The sequence below is a fragment of the Phyllobates terribilis genome, unplaced genomic scaffold (genome assembly GCF_046119375.1).
Source record: "Phyllobates terribilis strain yellow unplaced genomic scaffold, ASM4611937v1 Scaffold_12__6_contigs__length_324123572, whole genome shotgun sequence".
NCBI classification, from domain to species: domain Eukaryota; kingdom Metazoa; phylum Chordata; class Amphibia; order Anura; family Dendrobatidae; genus Phyllobates; species Phyllobates terribilis.
The window spans coordinates 310,500,719-310,526,103 of NW_027362772.1; the positions used below are offsets into that span (position 1 = coordinate 310,500,719).

Consider the following 25,385-nt stretch of genomic DNA (forward strand, 5'->3'; position numbering starts at 1 on the left):
CCTGACTGAGAAGTGATCACCGGACCCGGAGTCCGAGGCTGTGGGGACTAACTACTATCCAGCAGCAGAAACCGACCGGCAGGGGATTGCAGGTCCTCTGGCCCAGAAACCCGAAGGCCCCGAGTCACCGGCCATACGGGTGAGCACCACACGGTACACTCAGGGACGTGGGCTACTTATACCTGCCTCTAGCAAGGTAGCCAGAAGAGTATCGTTAGTTTGGGAGGCCTACAACTCCGCCTGGCCAGGGGAGATCCTATCTGCTCAAGGACTGACCAGGCCCCAATCGCTAGCCAGTACTCCGGGAGGGTCTATCTTTGTGACCAGTAAAGACCCTGAACTACACAGTACCGTCTCCGAGTGGTTCCTGCTACCCCCATCATCCACGTCGGCTGCCCTGAGGCCATACCCCTCCCGTTGGGGGTTATACTATCACGCTGCACAATCCTACCACCGGCCTCAGCGGTCTGCCCTGCAGCAGCAGCTCCCTGGCTGCACTCAACGGGTGGCGTAGTCGTCCAACATCAACTGCTAATAGACTCGCCGCTTAGTTTGACTCCCTGGGCACGGACCGGATCACCGCCACGAGACTACAACCCTCAAGAGATCCGGCTCCGGGTAAGCTCCCGCATGCGCAACGCAGCGCGACACAGGCCCAGGGGCGCGTCAACTTTTGGCGTAGTCGGCAGGATCTCGTGCCCGCAACCACCGGGTACTGCGTGCCTGAAAAAGACTGTTCAAACTTACCTGTGGTGAAGATTCCCGCCATCCGGCGCCATCTTCCGCTTCCTTCCCGCCATCGGTGGAGTTTTCCCGCCATCCGGCGCCATCTTCGGCCTTCTTCCCGCCATACGTGGAGTTTTCCCGCCATTGGACGCCATCTTGAGGACGCCGCGCGGGAAGAAGAGGGGCGTGGACTCCGAAAGCGCGCGAGAACTGAAGCCCCGCCTCACATCCGGACGTTGCGTAAGGTCCTGGAAGGAGCCCAGCAGACGCCGACGTCACAGGAGCGCGACGGAAGGTCCTCAACCCTGACGATCCACTGCGGAGCCGCGGCCTACGGAAGAGGATCATCGCAAGGTAGGCCACGGTCCACTAGGGGGGAGAAGGATGTCGGATACGGAGGAGAGCTTCACCGCTCCAACCCCCGCCAGCGCCACCGCTGTTGCGGTCATGCCTTTCACCATGCCCTATATCCCGGGAGCAGCTTGGCTACCCCAGTACTCAGGGGAGTCACATACCCTGCAGGACTTTAGAGAAAAACTGGATAGCCTCTTCCAGGTGTACCCCCTCACAGAAGAGCAAAAAGTAAGCATCCTGGTGGCCCAATTAACCGGGGCAGCCCAAAGGGAGGTAAAGTCCTGGCCACCTGGGGGGAGGACTGTCGCAGGGATACTAACCCGGCTGAGGGACACCTTTGATACCCGCACCTCAGCCGAGATCAAGCTTAGATTCTACGGGTGCAAACAGCGGGCACATGAGAGTATAAGGGACTATGCCCTGAACCTACAAGAGGCCCTGAGAGCCATTAAGCAGACCGACCCTGACGGCGTGGGAGACGAGGACAGGCTGTTAACTGAACAATTTATAGAGGGTTTATATTGCAATGCCCACCGAACCCAGTTGCGGGCAATGGCCTTACAGGACCCTCATCTGGGATTTGCACAGTTCAAGGACAGAGCCATCCGGGTGCTCCGAGAACCGGCACCAGGTGGCGTTGTGACCCACAGACGCCCCACTACCACCTACCACCAGGAGGCGGCGCCCTTGTCGGCAGGGCCTGTGGGAGCTGATGCGCAGGCTTTGAACAATGACTCGGCTCCAGACCTGCACCATCAGGTCCAAGAGCTAGCTAAAAGCGTTGCTGCGCTAACCCGAACTGTGCAGTCTTTACAGGTTTCCACTCCAGGGAAGATCCAGCTGGCATCCGGACCGGAGGACATCCCGTGGCGTCGACCAAGAAGGACCCCACCGGCCAGAGGAAGACCCAGCGACCGATACAACGAGGACGGACAACCCATCTGCCGCCGCTGCAATCAACCCGGACATATGGCAAGGTACTGTCCTTTAAACTGGCACAACCTAGGGTAGAGGGCCAACCCCTAGGAAAAAGATCATCAGGCCCATCGAACTGGCGCGACAAATATGTGGGAGGACGTCCAGTCTTACCAGTGGTACTGGATGGCATTCCTATGAGTGCCCTACTGGACACCCGGTCACAGGTCACCACCATCCCGTACGTGCTCTTCAAGCAGTACTGGAATGACTCGGATATTACCCGCTACCCTGACGACGACTTGAGTATCATCGCCAGCAATGGTCAGCCCGTGCCACAGATCGGATTTAAAGAGGTGACCATTAAAATTGGTAGAGTTGAACTAGCAGCACAGGGACTGATCATTGTAGACATTGACAAACACGAGAGTCACCCAAAAATAACTGTAGGAACTAATGTGATTGAAAATTGTCTTGCAGAGGTGATTTTCCTTTTACAGCAGGTTGCCAAGAACGCCAGCTCCGGCGAGCAGCGAGTGCTCCAAAAAGAGATCCGGGCACTGATGCGACGGCAACAGGTGGAACTCTCCGGCGGTGAGATTGGTAGCGTGAGAATGTGTGACCCTTTCCCTATTGCCATGCCCCCGAAAAGTGAAATGATGATTTGGTGCCGGGCAGCTATTGGTCTGAGAGGTAGGGATTACCAGGCAATGGTAGAACCAGTTTACTCAGACAGTAGGCCCACCATCTTGACAGCACGGGGGGTGGTTAATGTACGCCATGGGAGGGTGCCCGTTCGCATAATCAATATCGGGAAGAGGGAAGTGTACCTGCCCCAGTATGCCACGCTAGCCAAATTATATACCATTAACCAAAATGCTATACAATCTGTGGAACCCTTGCCTCCATCTCACTCGGAGGAAGGTAACGGCTCTAAGAAAACAATGGAGGACTGGTGTCAGCAACTACATTTGGGTACTGACTCCACTCCCTCACATCAGAAACAGGGAGTCTATCGGGTGGTTCAAGAGTACGAGAGAGTGTTTAGTAAACACCCGTTAGACTTCGGGCGAGTCAAGGGGGTAGAACACCACATCCCCACGGGAGACCATCCTCCCATAAAAGAGAGGTATCGACCCGTACCCCCTGCACACTACCAACACGCCAAGGGGATGCTTAGAGACATGAAGGAGGCTGGGGTGATCAGGGATAGCTGTAGCCCCTGGGCAGCTCCACTAGTCTTAGTCAAAAAGAAAGACAACACCATGAGGATGTGTGTAGATTACCGGAAAATCAACCGTATCACACACAAGGATGCGTACCCCTTACCAAGGATAGAGGAGTCTTTGGCTGCTTTAAGATCTGCTAACTTCTTCTCTACCTTGGATCTCACTAGTGGGTACTGGCAGGTTCCTGTAGCAGAGGCGGACCGGGAGAAGACCGCATTCACCACCCCGATGGGACTTAGCGAGTTTACCTGCATGCCGTTCGGACTCTGCAACGCACCAGGAACCTTCCAACGATTAATGGAGTGCTGTCTGGGCCATAGAAACTTCGAGACGGTCCTGTTGTACCTGGACGATGTCATCGTATATTCTAAGACTTATGAGGACCACCTGAAACACCTGGCGGAAGTGTTCGAAGCTCTGGCAAGCTACGGCCTAAAGGTGAAACCCTCCAAGTGTCACCTCCTGAAACCAAAGGTGCAGTACCTGGGACACGTGGTGAGCGCTGACGGAGTGGCTCCCGACCCTGATAAGATCACCGCAATTAAGGAATGGCCAAGTCCCTCCAGTGTAAAGGAAGTGCGGCAGTTCCTCGGGTTGGTAGGCTACTACCGCAGGTTCATCCCCGGTTTCACCAAAAAGGCAGCTCCTATGCAGGACCTCCTGATAGGCCAGTCCCGGAAGGCCAAGAACCAGAAGCCGCCCTTCAGATGGGAGAAGTTGGAAGAGGAGTCCTTCCGCCAGCTGAAGATGGCCCTCACGGGGGATGAAATCCTGGCGTACCCGGATTACAGCCAGCCCTTTATCCTCTACACCGACGCAAGTAACATCGGACTAGGAGCCGTGCTGTCCCAGATCCAGCAGGGGAAAGAACGAGTAATCACTTACGCCAGCCGAAAACTGCGACCCACCGAGAGAAACCCTGAGAACTACAGCTCATTTAAGCTAGAGTTCCTGGCAGTGGTGTGGGCAGTCACCGAACGCTTTAAGCACTACCTCGCTTCTTCCCGGTTCGTCGTGTACACGGATAACAACCCGTTGACACACCTGGACACGGCAAGACTCGGTGCCCTAGAGCAGAGATGGATGGCCCGCCTGTCCAACTACGAGTTCACCATCAAATACCGGGCAGGACGCTCCAATATCAACGCGGACGCCCTGTCCAGGATGCCAAACCTACCGGACGTAGGAGAAGATCCAGAGGGACTGGAAGAAGTCGAACTCCCCGCGTTCCACCGGCATGGGACTATCCAGTATTCCCACCGGGTAAGGAGTAAGCAAGCCGCTACGTTTAACCCCTTGCCTCACTACAACTGGGAGGAAACGCAAGACAGTGACCCTGCCGTCCGACTGGTGAAGGAGATGCTGACTCGGCCAGAGGCTCGCCTTGACCCAGACGCTCCGGAGGAAGCCAAGCAACTGTGGGCTGAGAAGAGTCGACTGTTCCTTTACAAGGGGAAGTTGTGCCGCAGAATGGTTAACTCCCGGACGCATGAACTAATCTGGCAAGTAGTGGTGCCACGAAGAGACGCAGCCATGGTGATGGAGGCATACCACGACGGGGCTGGACACTTCGGATGGAAGAAGCTGGAGTTCCTGCTGCGCGAGCGGTTCCACTGGGTAGGCATGAGGGGAACCATCGAGAGGTGGTGCAGAGACTGTGGCCCGTGCAACCTAAGAAGGAAGGACCGTGCCAGCCAGAAGACTCCCCTGCAGCCCATCGTCACCCGGCAGCCGTTGGAACTGGTAGCCTTGGATCATGTAAAACTGACCCCAAGCAGAAGTGGCTACGTCTACGCACTAACCATCGTGGATCACTACTCCCGGTTCTTGGTTGTCGTCCCCGTCAAGGACTTAACAGCTCGAACAGCAGCTAGAGCCTTCCAGCAGCATTTCTGCCGTCCACACGGGTACCCGGAACAAGTGTTGACAGACCAGGGACCTGCCTTTGAAGCGGAGGTCTTCCAAGAATTCTACACTCTGTATGGCTGCCGGAAGATAAGGACGACACCCTATCATCCGCAAACTAATGGACTTTGTGAGAAAATGAACCAGGTGGTAATGGATCTTCTGAAAACGTTGCCCCTGGAAGAACGCAGTCTGTGGCCTGAGAAGCTGCCCGATCTGGTGGACCTATACAACCACATCCCGGTAGGTTCCACCAACTGTACCCCGGCTTACCTAATGAGGGCGAGACCTGGTAAGTTACCTGTTGACCTGGAAATGGGAGTCCTGACACCCGAGGACACTTCACCAGAAGCAGACTGGGACACAGAGAGGCAGCAGCAGTACCGGAGAGTACAGGAGAGCGTGGAGCGAAGTCTCTGTCAGGCTAGGGAAAGACAAGAGAAAACTTACAACGTGTATGCTCCCGCTGTTCCCCTGGTACCCGGAGAGCAGGTCTTGAAGAGAAAAAGACGGCTCCACAAGTTGGACGACCAGTGGGAGAAGGACCCGTACACCGTACTGCCCTCAAGCCACGACAACCCGAAGGTCTGTACCATCAGTAAAGACGGAGGGGAGACCACAGCCATTGTATCCCGGGATCACCTGAAGAAGTGTCCTGAACAGCTACGGAACCCTGAAGAGGAACAAGAAGACCATCGACCCGTAGAGGAAAGGGAAGATATGGTTAGTACTGTGCTCGGGGACTTCCCTCGGTCTTGGACTCAAGTCAATGGTGCAGTTGTGGTACCCGTACTCACCTTCCTCCAACCAGCATCCCAAGCACCTACTGAGCAACAGGTAGAGCTGGAAGAACAGCCGGTCCAGGAGGCAGAAGACCCCACACCAGCAGACCAGGAGGATCAACCCTCTGCTTGCAGTGAGCCTGCCATATCCCTAGTGAGCCAAAGGGCCCGTAGACCGCTGCCCAGTTTACCCTTAACAGCTCCTACACCCTGTAGTTCAGGGCCAGACAGTCAGCTCCGTAGGTCCACTAGGGCCACTAGGGGCCAGTTACCCGCACGTTGGAGGATTTGAAGTGTATAAATTGTTTTATTTGTGGTTACCTGTTTATTGTTGCTTGTGTATAATTATGTGTTTCTAGTTATTTTTAGGAGTCCTTGGTGGATTTACTGGGAATCCTTTGTACATAGTTGGAGCGTAACCCAGGACGGACTAAAGACTGTTAAGGACTCGGGGCAGGACAGACCCCTACCTGGTTACGTCTCCCTGTTTTGGTGAAATGGACACCTTGCTTTCTTCAAAGACTGCACCCGGTTACGGACATGCCGTGACCACCTTTATGTGTTTCTTTATTGTTATTGTTATATCTTGTTATGTTTTTCTAAAATATGTTTAGTCCCGGAGTACTAAATTTCACTAGGGGGGAATGTGGCACCCCAGGGGTCTGGTTTTCCACAGTAACAGCAATGTTATGTCTGAGAGCAGGTGGGAGGTCTCTTGGTCAGGGATCCTATGCATGCCACACCTCCTGCCCAGTCCTGGGAGGGGAAGAACTTCCCCTATATAAACCTAGGGCTGAGGCAGGGTGAGTGAGTAGAGAAGAAGCAGAGGAAAGAAGCAAATATAGGAACAAAACAACAGGAGCTCTGTGGGAGCAGTGTTACAAGGAGTCAGGGGCTGGCAGCTGCAGAGCTCGCCCTGACTGAGAAGTGATCACCGGACCCGGAGTCCGAGGCTGTGGGGACTAACTCCTATCCAGCAGCAGAAACCGACCGGCAGGGGATTGCAGGTCCTCTGGCCCAGAAACCCGAAGGCCCCGAGTCACCGGCCATACGGGTGAGCACCACACGGTACACTCAGGGACGTGGGCTACTTATACCTGCCTCTAGCAAGGTAGCCAGAAGAGTATCGTTAGTTTGGGAGGCCTACAACTCCGCCTGGCCAGGGGAGATCACATCTGCTCAAGGACTGACCAGGCCCCAATCGCTAGCCAGTACTCCGGGAGGGTCTATCTTTGTGACCAGTAAAGACCCTGAACTACACAGTACCGTCTCCGAGTGGTTCCTGCTACCCCCATCATCCACGTCGGCTGCCCTGAGGCCATACCCCTCCCGTTGGGGGTTATACTATCACGCTGCACAATCCTACCACCGGCCTCAGCGGTCTGCCCTGCAGCAGCAGCTCCCTGGCTGCACTCAACGGGTGGCGTAGTCGTCCAACATCAACTGCTAATAGACTCGCCGCTTAGTTTGACTGCCTGGGCACGGACCGGATCACCGCCACGAGACTACAACCCTCAAGAGATCCGGCTCCGGGTAAGCTCCCGCATGCGCAACGCAGCGCGACACAGGCCCAGGGGCGCGTCACATTTATCTTACTCCAGAGCTGGATTCACAGATAGACTGCCCATTACTGCTGTATAATGTCCTCCATGCAGTTACAGCAACTTTCTAGTAAGAGCTGAATTCACAGCTACACTGCTCTGTACTAATGCATTATGTCCTCCATTCTACTGCTTTATCTTCCTCCAATGCTGAATTCACAGCTACACTGCTCTGTACTAATGCATTATGTCCTCCAGTCTACTGCTTTCTATTATTTTATCTTCCTCCAGTGCTGAATTCACAGTTACACTGCTCTGTACTAATGCATTATGTCCTCCATTCTACAGCTTTCTACTGTTTTATCTTCCTCCAGTGCTGAATTCACAGCTACACTGCTCTGTACTAATGCATTATGTCCTCCATTCTACAGCTTTCTACTGTTTTATCTTCCTCCAGTGCTGAATTCACAGCTACACTGCTCTGTACTAATGCATTATGTCCTCCATTCTACTGCTTTATCTTCCTCCAGTGCTGAATTCACAGCTATACTGCTCTGTACTAATGCATTATGTCCTCCTTCTACTGCTTTCTATTGTTTTATCTTCCTCCAGTGCTGAATTCACAGCTATACTGCTCTGTACTAATGCATTATGTCCTCCATTCTACTGCTTTCTACTGTTTTATCTTCCTCCAGTGCTGAATTCACAGCTATACTGCTCTGTACTAATGCATTATGTCCTCCATTCTACTGCTTTCTACTGTTTTATCTTCCTCCAGTGCTGAATTCACAGCTATACTGCTCTGTACTAATGCATTATGTCCTCCATTCTACTGCTTTCTATTGTTTTATCTTCCTCCAGTGCTGAATTCACAGCTACACTGCTCTGTACTAATGCATTATGTCCTCCATTCTACTGCTTTCTATTGTTTTATCTTCCTCCAGTGCTGAATTCACAGCTACACTGCTCTGTACTAATGCATTATGTCTTCCATTCTACTGCTTTCTACTGTTTTATTTTCCTCCAGTGCTGAATTCACAGCTACACTGCTCTGTACTAATGCATTTTGTCCTCCTTCTACTGCTTTCTGTTGTTTTATCTTCCTCCAGTGCTGAATTCACAGCTATACTGCTCTGTACTAATGCATTATGTCCTCCATTCTACTGTTTTATCTTCCTCCAGTGCTGGATTCACAGCTACACTGCTCTGTACTAATGCATTATGTCCTCCATTCTACTGCTTTCTACTGTTTTATCTTCTTCCAGTGCTGGATTCACAGCTACACTGCTCTGTACTAATGCATTATGTCCTCCATTCTACTGCTTTCTACTGTTTTATCTTCCTCCAATGCTGAATTCACAGCTACACTGCTCTGTACTAATGCATTATGTCCTCCAGTCTACTGCTTTCTATTGTTTTATCTTCCTCCCGTGCTGAATTCACAGTTACACTGCTCTGTACTAATGCATTATGTCCTCCTTCTACTGCTTTCTATTGTTTTATCTTCCTCCAGTGCTGAATTCACAGCTATACTGCTCTGTACTAATGCATTATGTCCTCCATTCTACTGCTTCCTACTGTTTTATCTTCCTCCAGTGCTGAATTCACAGCTACACTGCTCTGTACTAATGCATTATGTCCTCCATTCTACTGCTTTCTACTGTTTTATCTTCCTCCAGTGCTGGATTCACAGCTATACTGCTCTGTACTAATGCATTATGTCCTCCATTCTACTGCTTTCTATTGTTTTATCTTCCTCCAGTGCTGGATTCACAGCTACACTGCTCTGTACTAATGCATTATGTCCTCCATTCTACTGCTTTCTATTGTTTTATCTTCCTCCAGTGCTGAATTCACAGGTACACTGCTCTGTACTAATGCATTATGTCCTCCATTCTACTGCTTTCTATTGTTTTATCTTCCTCCAGTGCTGAATTCACAGGTACACTGCTCTGTACTAATGCATTATGTCCTCCATTCTACTGCTTTCTACTGTTTTATCTTCCTCCAGTGCTGAATTCACAGCTACACTGCTGTGTACTAATGCATTATGTCCTCCATTCTACTGCTTTCTATTGTTTTATCTTCCTCCAGTGCTGAATTCACAGCTACACTGATCTGTACTAATGCATTATGTCCTCCATTCTACAGCTTTCTACTGTTTTATCTTCCTCCAGTGCTGAATTCACAGCTACACTGCTCTGTACTAATGCATTATGTCCTCCATTCTACTGCTTTCTACTGTTTTATCTTCCTCCAGTGCTGGATTCACAGCTATACTGCTCTGTACTAATGCATTATGTCCTCCATTCTACTGCTTTCCAGTGTTTTATCTTCTTCCAGTGCTGGATTTACAGCTACACTGCTCTGTACTAATGCATTATGTCCTCCATTCTACTGCTTTCTACTGTTTTATCTTCTTCCAGTGCTGGATTCACAGCTACACTGCTCTGTACTAATGCATTATGTCCTCCAGTCTACTGCTTTCTACTGTTTTATCTTCCTCCAGTGCTGAATTCACAGCTATAATGCTCTGTACTAATGCATTATGTCCTCCATTCTACTGCTTTCTAATGTTTTATCTTCCTCCAGTGCTGAATTAACAGCTACATTGCTCTGTACTAATGCATTATGTCCTCCATTCTACTGCTTTCTATTGTTTTATCTTCCTCCAGTGCTGAATTCACAGCTATACTGCTCTGTACTAATGCATTATGTCCTCCATTCTACTGTTTTATCTTCCTCCAGTGCTGGATTCACAGCTACACTGCTCTGTACTAATGCATTATGTCCTCCATTCTACTGCTTTCTACTGTTTTATCTTCTTCCAGTGCTGGATTCACAGCTACACTGCTCTGTACTAATGCATTATGTCCTCCATTCTACTGCTTTCTACTGTTTTATCTTCCTCCAATGCTGAATTCACAGCTACACTGCTCTGTACTAATGCATTATGTCCTCCAGTCTACTGATTTCTATTGTTTTATCTTCCTCCAGTGCTGAATTCACAGCTACACTGCTGTGTACTAATGCATTATGTCCTCCATTCTACTGCTTTCTATTGTTTTATCTTCCTCCAGTGCTGAATTCACAGCTACACTGCTCTGTGCTAATGCATTATGTCCTCCATTCTACAGCTTTCTACTGTTTTATCTTCCTCCAGTGCTGAATTCACAGCTACACTGCTCTGTACTAATGCATTATGTCCTCCATTCTACTGCTTTCTACTGTTTTATCTTCCTCCAGTGCTGGATTCACAGCTATACTGCTCTGTACTAATGCATTATGTCCTCCATTCTACTGATTTCCAGTGTTTTATCTTCTTCCAGTGCTGGATTTACAGCTACACTGCTCTGTACTAATGCATTATGTCCTCCATTCTACTGCTTTCTACTGTTTTATCTTCTTCCAGTGCTGGATTCACAGCTACACTGCTCTGTACTAATGCATTATGTCCTCCATTCTACAGCTTTCTATTGTTTTATCTTCCTCCAGTGCTGAATTAACAGCTACATTGCTCTGTACTAATGCATTATGTCCTCCATTCTACTGCTTTTTAATGTTTTATCTTCCTCCAGTGCTGAATTCACAGCTACACTGCTGTGTACTAATGCATTATGTCCTCCATTCTACTGTTTTATCTTCCTCCAGTGCTGAATTCACAGCTACACTGCTCTGTACTAATGCATTATGTCCTCCATTCTACTGCTTTCTACTGTTTTATCTTCCTCCAGTGCTGGATTCACAGCTACACTGCTCTGTACTAATGCATTATGTCCTCCATTCTACTGCTTTCCACTGTTTTATCTTCTTCCAGTGCTGGATTTACAGCTACACTGCTCTGTACTAATGCATTATGTCCTCCATTCTACTGCTTTCTACTGTTTTATCTTCTTCCAGTGCTGGATTCACAGCTACACTGCTCTGTACTAATGCATTATGTCCTCCATTCTACAGCTTTCTATTGTTTTATCTTCCTCCAGTGCTGAATTAACAGCTACATTGCTCTGTACTAATGCATTATGTCCTCCATTCTACTGCTTTTTAATGTTTTATCTTCCTCCAGTGCTGAATTCACAGCTACACTGCTGTGTACTAATGCATTATGTCCTCCATTCTACTGTTTTATCTTCCTCCAGTGCTGAATTCACAGCTACACTGCTCTGTACTAATGCATTATGTCCTCCATTCTACTGCTTTCTACTGTTTTATCTTCCTCCAGTGCTGGATTCACAGCTACACTGCTCTGTACTAATGCATTATGTCCTCCATTCTACTGCTTTCTACTGTTTTATCTTCTTCCAGTGCTGGATTCACAGCTACACTGCTCTGTACTAATGCATTATGTCCTCCAGTCTACTGCTTTCTACTGTTTTATCTTCCTCCAGTGCTGAATTCACAGCTATAATGCTCTGTACTAATGCATTATGTCCTCCATTCTACTGCTTTCTAATGTTTTATCTTCCTCCAGTGCTGAATTAACAGCTACATTGCTCTGTACTAATGCATTATGTCCTCCATTCTACTGCTTTCTATTGTTTTATCTTCCTCCAGTGCTGAATTCACAGCTATACTGCTCTGTACTAATGCATTATGTCCTCCATTCTACTGTTTTATCTTCCTCCAGTGCTGGATTCACAGCTACACTGCTCTGTACTAATGCATTATGTCCTCCATTCTACTGCTTTCTACTGTTTTATCTTCCTCCAGTGCTGGATTCACAGCTACACTGCTCTGTACTAATGCATTATGTCCTCCAGTCTACTGATTTCTATTGTTTTATCTTCCTCCAGTGCTGAATTCACAGCTACACTGCTGTGTACTAATGCATTATGTCCTCCATTCTACTGCTTTCTATTGTTTTATCTTCCTCCAGTGCTGAATTCACAGCTACACTGCTCTGTGCTAATGCATTATGTCCTCCATTCTACAGCTTTCTACTGTTTTATCTTCCTCCAGTGCTGAATTCACAGCTACACTGCTCTGTACTAATGCATTATGTCCTCCATTCTACTGCTTTCTACTGTTTTATCTTCCTCCAGTGCTGGATTCACAGCTATACTGCTCTGTACTAATGCATTATGTCCTCCATTCTACTGCTTTCCAGTGTTTTATCTTCTTCCAGTGCTGGATTTACAGCTACACTGCTCTGTACTAATGCATTATGTCCTCCATTCTACTGCTTTCTACTGTTTTATCTTCCCCCAGTGCTGGATTCACAGCTACACTGCTCTGTACTAATGCATTATGTCCTCCATTCTACAGCTTTCTATTGTTTTATCTTCCTCCAGTGCTGAATTAACAGCTACATTGCTCTGTACTAATGGATTATGTCCTCCATTCTACTGCTTTTTAATGTTTTATCTTCCTCCAGTGCTGAATTCACAGCTACACTGCTGTGTACTAATGCATTATGTCCTCCATTCTACTGTTTTATCTTCCTCCAGTGCTGAATTCACAGCTACACTGCTCTGTACTAATGCATTATGTCCTCCATTCTACTGCTTTCTACTGTTTTATCTTCCTCCAGTGCTGGATTCACAGCTACACTGCTCTGTACTAATGCATTATGTCCTCCATTCTACTGCTTTCCACTGTTTTATCTTCTTCCAGTGCTGGATTCACAGCTACACTGCTCTGTACTAATGCATTATGTCCTCCATTCTACTGCTTTCTACTGTTTTATCTTCCTCCAGTGCTGGATTCACAGCTACACTGCTCTGTACTAATGCATTATGTCCTCCATTCTACTGCTTTCCACTGTTTTATCTTCCTCCAGTGCTGGATTCACAGCTATACTACTTATAACTGCTGTATAATGCCCTCCATGCTGCTGATTATTGCTGTTTTGTCTCATCCTAGAAATGGAATTACACTCACAATACACATTACTGCTGAATATGGTCCTCTACATTGTTGCTTTCTAGTATATATTTTATCTCACTGCAGAGCTGTATTCAAGGCTACACTGATCAGTACTGCTGTCTAATGTCCATGCTGCAGCTGCTCTCTGGTGTTTGACTTTTTGAATGTAAAATTTGCTTGAATAATTAGCGGACGCCATGTCACGTTTGGAGAGCCCCTGATGTGCCTAAACAGTGGAAACCCCCCACAAGTGACAACATTTTGGAAACTAGACCCCTGAAGGAATTTATTTAGATGTGTGGTGAGCACCTTGAACCCCCAGGTGCTTCACAGAATTTTACAACGTAGATCTGTAAAAATGAAAATAAATATATTTTTCCGACAAAAATTGTTTTAGCCTCAATGTTTTCATTTTCACAAGGGTAACAGTAAAAAATGGACCCCAAATTTTTTTGTGCAAATTTTTTTGCTATGTATGCCGATACCCCATATGTGGCTGAAAACTACTTTTGACTCATAGTGCAAAGCTCAGAAGGAAGGGAGCGCCATATTGAAGTTCAGATTTTGCTGGACTGGACTGGTTTGAAGGTGCCATGTCACATTGGCAAAGCCTTTGAGGTGCCAGAACAGCAGACCCCCGTTAAGAGACCCCATTTTACATACTACATCTCTCAATGAATTAATCTAGGGGTGCAGTGAGCATATTGACATCACAGGTGGCTCACAGAATTTTATACCATTGGGCAGTGAAGAAAAAAATTACTTTTACCACCAAAATGTTGTTTTAGCCCCAGATTTTACATTTTCACACTGGGAAATGGGTAAAAATGGCACCAAAATTTGTCCCACAATTTCTGCTGACTGTAGAAATACCCCATATGTGGCTGTGCAGTACTGCTTAGCCACACGGCGAGACTTGGGAAGGACGGAGCGCTATTTGCCTCCTGGAGCGCAGATTTTTATAGAATAGTATGCGAACTCCATATACAGAGCCCCTAAGTGCTAGAACAGTAGAATCCCCCCTCAAGTGACCTCATTTTGGAAATTATACCCCTTTGGGAATCTATCTACAGGTGTGGTTAGGATTTTAACTACATGGGTCTTTTCCAGAAACAAGCAGCAGTGGATGTTGCTGAGTGAAAATTGCAAACTGCCATTGTAGTGACCAGTACGTTGTAGTGACCAGTACGTTGTAGTAACCAGGAAGTTGTGCCCAGCTCATGCTTCTGGAGACATGCACCCGTAAATTAGGCAGGCTCTCATCGCTACAGAAAATGTAGTTTAGGCATACACTGGAGCTCAGAAGGGAGGAGGGGCATTTGGATTTGGGAGTGCAGAATTTGCTCAGTTTCTTTGGGGTCGATAAGCCATGGAGCTTTTCCAGAGCCTTTGTGCTACGAGTAATGTGGATGCCCCTATATTTCAGATAACAGATGACGGACCTGAGTGGGGACTTGCTTTTTTTTGTGCATTAAGTTGAAGTTTTTGTTGGGAACATTTTACATGACATATTGGATCACATTTATCCTGCGCTTTACGCTGAGCACTTACATTGGGGTTTCCATCTAAATCTCTGAATGACATGATTCAGATGAAGCCCCCGAGGGATCCATTAACTATAATGAGGCAGCAGAGTTACTATGGACTCCGTCTGGCCTCTGTTCAGCATTGTCCTTTTCAGAAGTGCACAAAACTGTGGTCAACCGCGCTTTTATGCACGCCTAATAAAAAGACACCGTGGGATCATAGGCCAGACTGCGTCCACGGTGCCTCCATCTGCCTCATTATAGAGAATCTTCCTCCGGGGGTTCCGTCTGAATAACGTATTTCAGAGATTTACACGGAAACCCCGGTGCAAGCGCTCAGTGCAGAGCGCAGGATAAATGTGAGCCGAGCCTTACTGCGATCTTTGAGAGGCAGAATGAATGAATCAACAGCAGGTGAAGAATTGGTTTTATTTATTTTTTACGCAGTTCCTCGTGCAGTAAAATGATTAGATGGCTTTATTCTTCGGGTCGGTGCAATTACAGCGATGCCAGATTTATAGCGGGTTTTTATGATTGACAGCTGTCACACACTAAAAGACACTTTTTATTGCAAAAACTAGTTTTTGCATCACCATGTTTTGAGAGCTATAATTTTTCCATATTTAGGCCGACAGAGTCATGTGACGGCTTGTTTTTTGCGGGACGAGTTGACGTTTTTATTGGTACCATTTTCGCGCACGTGACATTTTTTGACCGCTTTCTATTCTGATTTTAAGGAGGCAGAATGAACAAAAAACAGAATTCAGAAATAGTTTTTTTGCTTTTTTTTTATCTCGTTCCATGTGTGGCAAAATTGATAAGGCAACTTTATTCTTCTGGTCGGTACGATAACAGAGATACAACATTTATAGAGTTTTTTTATGTTTTGGCGCTTTTACACAATAAAATCTATTTTATAGAAAAAATTATTTTTGCATCGCTTTATTCTAAGAGCTATAACTTTTTAATTTTTCCGTTAATGGAGCTGTATGGCGGCTTGTTTTTTGCGGGACAAGATGACGTTTTCAGAGGTATCATTTTTATTTACATTTGTCTATTTGATAGTGTTTTATTCCACTTTTTGTTTGGTGTTAGGTCGTTCCGGACGTAGAAATACCAAATACGTTTACTTTTTTTTATATATAAATATTTATTTATGGGTACAATATATTTTTATTTTTTTGATTATTTTGTGATTTAAAAAATATATATTTTTAATAATTTTTTTTCATTTTTTTTTTACTTTTACACTTTGTCCCACTATGGGACTTTCACTAATTGCAGGCTTTTTGCTTGTATAGTATAGGGATGCAGGAGGATACACAAACTGTCACTTCTGCACTGACAGAAAGTTGCCAGATCACGCGGTGCACATGATCTGGAAACTTTCCTAGCGCCAGTGACCCAGATGTCGTCATGAGGGCACAGGGTCACCATGGCAACGATCGGGACCCCGGAATAACGTCACGGGGTCTCCGATCCAAAGGCAGAGGGGCTTTTTTCCCTCTGCATGCACGCTACATGATGCGATCACATTTAGCCGGTTAAAGTGCCGGGAGCAGTGCAGGTGTCGGCTGTCGGAATCAGTTGACACCCAGCGGTGATCGCGCGTGCACAGCCTCTGTGCACACAAAATCACCGAGACGTATCAATACGTCCCTGGTCAATAAGTACCAGGCCACAGGGACATATGGATATGTCTTATGTCATAAAGGGGTTAAACAAGCAAATGACACTACAAAGACAATAGCTTTATATAGAGGGATATGATGAGATGATCCGAGAGGTGCTAGCGCGGTGACTCAGTATATACAGTGGTTACGGAAAGTATTCAGACCCTTTAAATTTTTCACTCTTTGTTTCATTGCAGCCATTTGGTAAATTCTAAAAAGTTCATTTTTTTTCTCATTAAAGTCCACTCTGCACCCCATCTGGACTGAAAAAAAACAGAAATGTAGAAATTTTTGCAAATTTATTAAAAAAGAAAAAATGAAATATCACCTGGTCATAAGTATTCAGACCCTTTGCTCAGACTCATATTTAAGTCACATGCTGTCCATTTCCTTGTGATCCTCCTTGAGATGGTTCTACTCCTTCATTGGAGTCCAGCTGTGTTTAATTAAACTGATAGGACTTGATTTGGAAAGGTGCACACCTGTCTATATAAGACCTCACAGCTCACACTGCATGTCAGACCAAAGGAGAATCATGAGCTCAAAGGAACTGCCCAAGGAGCTCAGAGACAGAATTGTGGCAAGGCACAGATCTGGCCAACGTTACAAAAGAATTTCTGCATTACTCAAGGTTCCTAAGAGCACAGTGGCCTCCATAATTCTTAAAGGGAAGAAGTTTGGGACCACCAGAAGTCTTCCTAGACCTGACCGTCCAGCCAAACTGAGCAATCGTGGGAGAAGAGCCTTGGTGAGAGAGGTAAAAAAGAACCCCAAGATCACTGTGGCTGAGCTCCAGAGATGCAGTAGGGAGATGGGACAAAGTTCCACAAAGTCAACTATCGCTGCAGCCCTCCACCAGTCGGGCCTTTATGGCAGAGTGGCCCAACAGAAGCCTCTCCTCAGTGCAAGACATATGAGAGCCCACGTAGAGTTTGTTCAAAAACACATGAAGGACCCCCAGAGTATGAGAAATAAGATTCTCTGGTCTGATGAGACGAAGATAGAACTTTTTGGTGATAATTCTAAGCGGTATGTGTGGAGAAAACCAGGCACTGCTCATCACCTGCCCAATACAATCCCAACAGTGAAACATGGTGGTGGCAGCATCATGCTATGGGGGTGTTTTTCAGCTGCAGGGACAGGACGACTGGTTGCAATTGAAGGAAACATGAATGCGGCCAAGTACAGAGATATCCTGGATGAAAACCTCTTCCAGAGTGCTGCGGACCTCAGACTTGGCTGAAGGTTCACCTTCCAACAAGACAATGACCCTAAGCACACAGCTAAAATAACAAAGGAGTGGCTTCAGAACAACTCTGTGACCATTTTTGACTGGCCCAGTCAGAGCCCTGACCTAAACCCAATTGATCATCTCTGGAGACCTGAAAATGGCTGTCCACCAACGTTCACCATCCAACCTGACGGAACTGGAGAGGATCTGCAAGGAAGAATGGCCGAGGAACCCCAAATCCAGGGGTGAAGAACTTGTTGCATCATTCCCAAGAAGACTCATGGCTGTACTAGCTCAAAAGGGGGGCTTCTACTCAATACTGAGCAAAGGGTCTGAAGACTTATCACCAGGTGATATTTCAGTTTTTCTTTTTTAATAAATTTGCAAAAATTTCTACATTTCTGTTTTTTTCAGTGAAGATGGGGTGCAGAGTGGACTTTAATGAGGAAAAAATGAACTTCTTAGAATTTACCAAATGGCTGCAATGAAACAAAGAGTGAAGAATGAAAAGGGTCTGAATACTTTCCGTACACACTGTAGATATGACTTTAGTCACATTGGGGTAAAGGGTAAACAGTCCGGACCCCCGATAATGTAAATCTATGTAAATGCTTTACACATCGCTTAGGTTGAGACGTTACATTGTATCGTGGTGTAAATATCAGGTAATGAGGCGGAGGGCTGTCCAGGGGGGCCGATGATTTCCCTGCTCAAAACATAATTCTAAAAAAGAATCAAAACATATAAATAATGAGACAAGAGGGATCCGCTCTAATGATTCCTGGAGCCACTGGGGATGATGGGAGTATTATATAGAAAAGTAAGGATGGAAGTGTAACCAGCGTGTGATGGGAATGTGACAGCCATATACTGGTGTTACCCCAGAATGAAGACCCCTGTCCTCTAACATATTACTCATCGCACAAAATAAAATCTCACTAAAAGGTAAGGAGAATATATGAGCGGTTTATACAGGGAAATAGCTGCAAAGTCACAGACATCACTACTACAAAAAAGTCTGTCTGAATATGGGGAAATCTCTGTAAAACTATTAATATCAGTGGGATCCGCTGTTACAGAGTTACAGCTGTTACAATTACAGAGGTCAGACGTTTCCTGTAGCTCTTGACCAGGTTTGCACACACTGCGGCAGGGATTTTGGCCCCCTCCTCCATACAGATCTTCTCCAGATCTTTCAGGTTTTGGGGCTGTCACTGGGTAACATTGAGTTTCAGCTCCCCCCAATGATTTTCTACTTGATTCAGGTCTAGAGACAGGCTAGGCCACTCCAGAACCTTTAATTGCTTCTTATGGAGCCACTCCTTAGTTGCCCTGGCTGTGTGTTTCGGATCATTGTCATGCTGGAGAAGACCCAGCCACGACCCATCTTCAATGCTCTTACTGAGGGAAGTAAGTTGTTGGTCAAAATCTCGCATTACATGACCTTATCCATCCTCTCTTCAATATGGTGCAGTCATCCTGTCCCCTTTGCAGAAAAACACCCCCAAATTATGATGCTTCCCCCACCATGCTTCCCGGTTGGGACAGTGTTCTTGGGGTTGTACTCATCCTTCTTCTTCCTCCAAACACAGTGAGTTGAGTTGATACCAAAAAGTTATATTTTGGTCTCATCTAATCACATGACCTTCTCCCATGCCTCCTCTGGATCATCCAGATGGTCATTGACCAACTTCAAACGGGCCTGGGCATGTGCTGGCGTGAGCAGGGGGACCTTGCGTGCCCTGCAGGATTTTAATCCATGACGGCGTAGTGTGTTACTAATTATAATGTGTGAGACTGTGGTCCCAGCTCTCTTCAGGTCATTGACCAGGTCCTCCCATGTAGTTCTGGGCTGATTCCTGATCTTTCTCAGAATCATCCTTACCCCACGAGGCAAGATCTTGCATGGATGCTCAGACCGAGAAAGATTGACAGTCGTCTTGTGTTTCTTCAATTTTCTAATAATTGCGCCAACAGTTGTTGCCTTCTCACCAAACTGCTTGCCTATAATCCTGTAGCCCATCCCAGCCTTGTGCAGGTCTACAATTTTGTCCCTGGTGTCCTTAGACAGCTCTTTGGTCTTGGCCATGGTGGAGAGGTTGGAGTGTGATTGATTGTGTGGACAGGTGTCTTTTATACAGGTAATGAGTGCAGAGTAGGAGGGCTTCTTACAGAAAAACTAACAGGTCTGTGAGAGGCAGAATTATTGCTGGTTGGTTGGTGACCAAATATTATTTCATGCAATAAAATGCAATTTGATTGTGTAAAAATCATACAATGTGATTTTTCTGGATTTTTTTTAGATTCTGTCTCTCACAGGTGAAGTGACCTACGATAAAAATTACAGATCTCTCCATTATTTGTAGGTGGGAAAACTTGCAAAATTTGCAGCGTATCAAATACTTATTTTCCCCACTTTTGATGTGATAAATCTCGGCACCCACTATAAAGCTACTCGAGTCTTGGTGGTCTGAACATAAAAATACAGATAACAGCTGGTACCAGATACAGCCACGTGTCATAAAGTGTTAGGTACAAATATAAAATACTGCACAATAACGCTGCCATCAGACTAAAATCTGAACACTTTAAATTCTGGGGTCTGATGTGACTCCCAGCGTTAGGCCACGTTCACACGGTCAGTATTTGGTCAGTATTTTACATCAGTGTTTGTAAGCCAAAACCAGGAGAGAAACAATCAGAGGAACAATAGAATAGAAACTCATCACCAATTCTGTATTTATCACCCACTCATGGTTTTGGCTTACAAATACTGATGTAAAATACTGACCAATTACTGAACGTGTGAACGTGGCCTTAATCCTTCTCCAGACTGTTCGGGTATTATGCTGATCATTTACATCTGTGTCCAGCCCAGGATGCTTTGACCACATCCCACAATTTTTGGGCATTTGTTGGCTTTGCCTCAGAAATGGCATTTTTGATGTCACCCCACAAGTGTCCTATAAGATTAATGTCTGGGGATTGGGCGTTAACCTCAGTTTTGCTAGACTGGAACCAAAATTTTGCTCGTTTACTGGTGTGTTTAGGGTCGTTGTCTTGGTGAAACTCCCATTTCCAGGACATATCCTCTTCAGTGTAAGGCAACATGACCTCTTCAAGTATTTTAATATCAGCAAACTCATCCATGATCCCTGGTATGCGGTAAATAGGTCCGGCACCATAGTAAGAGAAACATGCCCATATCATGATGCTTCCACCATGCTTCACTGTCTGCAGAGTGTACTATGGCTTGATTATAGAGTTTGGGGGTCAGTCATCTGACGAACAAAAATTGAGAGAAACATGCCCATATCATGATGCTTCCACCATGCTTCACTGTCTGCAGAGTGTACTATGGCTTGATTATAGAGTTTGGGGGTCATCTGGCGAACAAAAATTGAGAGAAACATGCCCATATCATGATGCTTCCACCATGCTTCACTGTCTGCAGAGTGTACTATGGCTTGATTATAGAGTTTGGGGGTCAGTCATCTGACGAACAAAAATTGAGAGAAACATGCCCATATCAGGATGCTTCCACCATGCTTCACTGTCTGCAGAGTGTACTATGGCTTGATTATAGAGTTTGGGGGTCATCTGGCGAACAAAAATTGAGAGAAACATGCCCATATCAGGATGCTTCCACCATGCTTCACTGTCTGCAGAGTGTACTATGGCTTGATTATAGAGTTTGGGGGTCATCTGGCGAACAAAAATTGAGAGAAACATGCCCATATCATGATGCTTCCACCATGCTTCACTGTCTGCAGAGTGTACTATGGCTTGATTATAGAGTTTGGGGGGTCATCTGACGAACAAAAATTGTTAGACATGTGGTAATATAATTTATACCAAAACAGTGATTCATCTGGTTAGTCATATTGGACTGCTATTATTTTGAACACTACTGTATAATTGGTTGGAAACAGTTGAACTTGATGTTACTATGTCATCTTCTATTTAGTGTAAGACAAAAGTGCTGGCGATGGGTCTTCAGGTGATTAAAGACGGATGGAAAGTGTCAATGCACAAGCACACGGGGCTTAATATCTAAATACATCCTATTACTCTCAAAACATAATGAATTGGATTTGTAGCTTATCATGTTTGAAGTTCCTGTTGCGATCTGACGGGAACCATGTAACGCACATAGATGTCCACAGGCACCAACGGGGATTCGTGTCCTGGTTGACATCTTTCATGGTAGAGAGATGGAGATGATATTGGCAGGGTCTCCTCTCCTCACACCTAGTAAGGGCCCTCCATATGGTACCTATGTGTTCGGATAAAAGTTTTACATTGCGTTCAGCCAATTACGCCACCAATATGAAGACTCTACGAGGCTGACTTTCCTGACGTCAGTATCTCATGTATCAGTATTTGCTTCTTTGAGATGATTCCGTCTGCAGCCAAAGTCCATTAGACAGTAACGTAAGAGTCGTCCATTAAGATTAGTACATAATTGTCTACCAACGATAAAACCTCATTGAAGAGTTGCATAAACAACCGTCTATGAGCAGAGAATTCAACCACGGTCTCCCGGATCCATGGACCCAGTCCTGTTTATGACGGCCATTCCAAAGAGGCAGGCTATAGGCGGAGGGCAATGTGTAAGAAATAGACATTCCTCACATGTAATAAAGCTGTCAAACAGTTGCAAATAATGCACACGGGGAGCGATTCAACCATATCACCGAGCAGCTGTAAATACTCGGAGCTCGGCCCGAGCATACTCGGACAGAACATACTCGCTCAACACTAGTTGTAACGTATCCAATTTTACAATCCAAAAAAAAACCACATTGTGGAGGTTCCTTTTCATTAATAACATCATCTTGCAATCGACGAAGGTTTCTTCTGATAATAATCAATATAACACGCGGTGTTCATGTTCATAAAAAATGTCTCGCAGCCGATGTGTCGCAAAATGTATGCGATAACCAAACAGGCAGTCACGTCATCCCTTTTCCTGCAAAGGTTGGAGTTCTCCGCACACCTTAATTTAGGAATATTGATGCACAATTCCCGTTAGGCTGTAAATATAAACCAGGAAATGTTGTAGAAATGTTGGGTTGACCCATCGTATGATGTATGCAGTGATCACTTTATCATTCTGATCGTTTCACTTTTTTAGACATGGAGACCACCAGGACAAGATCATCTGATCCTTACTCCCCAGCAGCCATTTAAGGCCATGTGCGTCTTGTGATTGCATTGGCCTCAATCATATACAAACCAGAATTTATTGCATTCAGAAAACCTATGATATATCCAATCTGATGACCACAGAATGAAGAAGAACCATACAATCATCATTGAATTCTTCCTCCTTGGTTTCGGGGGTCTCCATGGTCTTCAGATCCCTCTGTTCTTGCTGTGTTTGCTGGTTTACATTCTGTGCTTGATTGGGAACCTCATCATTTTAGCTCTGGTGACCTCCAGTCACCTCCTAGACTCCCCCATGTACTTCTTCCTCTGCCACCTGTCTCTGTGTGACATGCTCCTCACCACTGACATTGTGCCAAGTCTTCTCCACATCATCTTGAGAAATGGCAGAGCCGTATCATTCCCTGAATGCATCACCCAGTTCCAGTTCTTTGGGGCAAGTACCGGAGCTGAATGTCTTCTTCTGACGGCCATGTCTTATGATCGATACTTGGCGATATGTCAGCCACTGTCTTATATACCAATAATGGACACCAGGTTGAGGCACATCCTCGTGGTTGGTTCCTGGGGTTTGAGCTTCGGCATCACGTTGATCATTGCAGTTATGATGTCTACGCTCAACTTTTGTGGCGAGAACGTCATTGACCATTTCTTCTGTGACTTTGTGCCCATCCTTCAGCTTTCCTGTTCTGATACTCGATTGTTACAAACCATTGACCTCTTCCTGACGGCTCCGGTGACCCTGTTGCCCTTTATGACCATCATCGTCAGCTATGTCTGTATAGCGGTTGTCATCATGAAGATCCCGACAATGACGGGACGGCAGAAGGCGTTCTCTACTTGCAGCTCTCATCTCACCGTTGTCTCTATATACTACGTGTCGCTTATTGCAATATATATGGTGCCGACCTCTGGACGCTCGATGATTGCCTTAAAGGTTCTCTCCTTAATATACACAGTCGTCACCCCTTTTCTCAACCCTTTAATATACACGTTGCGAAACCAAGAGATCAAAGCAACATTTGCAAAAATTGTTTGTTTGAAATGGAAAAAGCAAAAAAAAATAGGTTTGCAGAAACAATAATAACAAAATGCAAAGACCCGGAATCCTGTCCTGTGTAAATGAAGCGTGATCTTCATAAAATGAGAAGTTCTGCAACCTTGAAAATACTTTTGCTTTAGTCCACATTATTTTCAAGATCTCCGATAGCTGATAATAAATGGAAGATCCTTTGTTTATAGTAAGAGGTTGGCATAATGACACTCACATTTGGGGTACATGACAATGATACGCTGAAACAGGGTTCTGAACAATGAGAAACTGATATTTGGGGTATAGGAAAATGACAAACACAAATCTTAGGGTCCAGTCTAATGACCGTGACACTCGGGGTACAGGATAATGAGGCTGACACTCGGGGTACAGGATAATGGCGCTGACACTCGGGGTACAGGATAATGGCGCTGACACTCGGGGTACAGGACAATGGCGCTGACACTCGGGGTACAGGATAATGGCGCTGACACTCGGGGTACAGGATAATGGCGCTGACACTCGGGGTACGGGATAATGGCGCTGACACTCGGGGTACGGGATAATGACGCTGACACTCGGGGTACGGGATAATGGCGCTGACACTCGGGGTACAGGATAATGATGCTGACACTCGGGGTACGGGATAATGGCGCTGACACTCGGGGTACAGGATAATGACACTGACACTCTGGGTACAGGATAATGACGCTGACACTCGGGGTACAGGATAATGGCGCTGACACTCGGGGTACAGGATAATGACGCTGACACTCGGGGTACGGGATAATGGCGCTGACACTCGGGGTACAGGATAATGATGCTGACACTCGGGGTACGGGACAATGGCGCTGACACTCGGGGTACGGGATAATGGCGCTGACACTCGGGGTACAGGATAATGATGCTGACACTCGGGGTACAGGATAATGACGCTGACACTCAGGGTACAGGATAATGACACTGACACTCGGGGTACAGGATAATGACACTCGGGGTACAGGATAATGGCGCTGACACTCGGGGTACAGGATAATGGCGCTGACACTCGGGGTACAGGATAATGGCGCTGACACTCGGGGTACAGGATAATGATGCTGACACTCGGGGTACGAGATAATGACGCTGACACTCGGGGTACGGGATAATGGCGCTGACACTCGGGGTACAGGATAATGATGCTGACACTCGGGGTACGGGACAATGGCGCTGACACTCGGGGTACGGGATAATGGCGCTGACACTCGGGGTACAGGATAATGACACTGACACTCGGGGTACAGGATAATGATGCTGACACTCGGGGTACAGGATAATGACGCTGACACTCGGGGTACAGGATAATGACACTGACACTCGGGGTACAGGATAATGACACTCGGGGTACAGGATTATGACACTGACACTCGGGGTACAGGATAATGACACTCGGGGTA

The 25,385-nt window shown here is 46.4% G+C and overlaps 1 protein-coding gene across 1 annotated transcript; it reads left to right on the plus strand.

Moving 5' to 3' along the window:
- Positions 1 to 23,040: 23,040 nt before the first annotated feature.
- Positions 23,041 to 24,000, plus strand: LOC141171823 (olfactory receptor 11A1-like). Its single transcript, XM_073655455.1, has one exon. It carries the CDS (start codon positions 23,041 to 23,043, stop codon positions 23,998 to 24,000), a length of 960 nt encoding a protein of 319 aa, XP_073511556.1.
- The last annotated feature ends 1,385 nt before the right edge of the window (positions 24,001 to 25,385 follow it).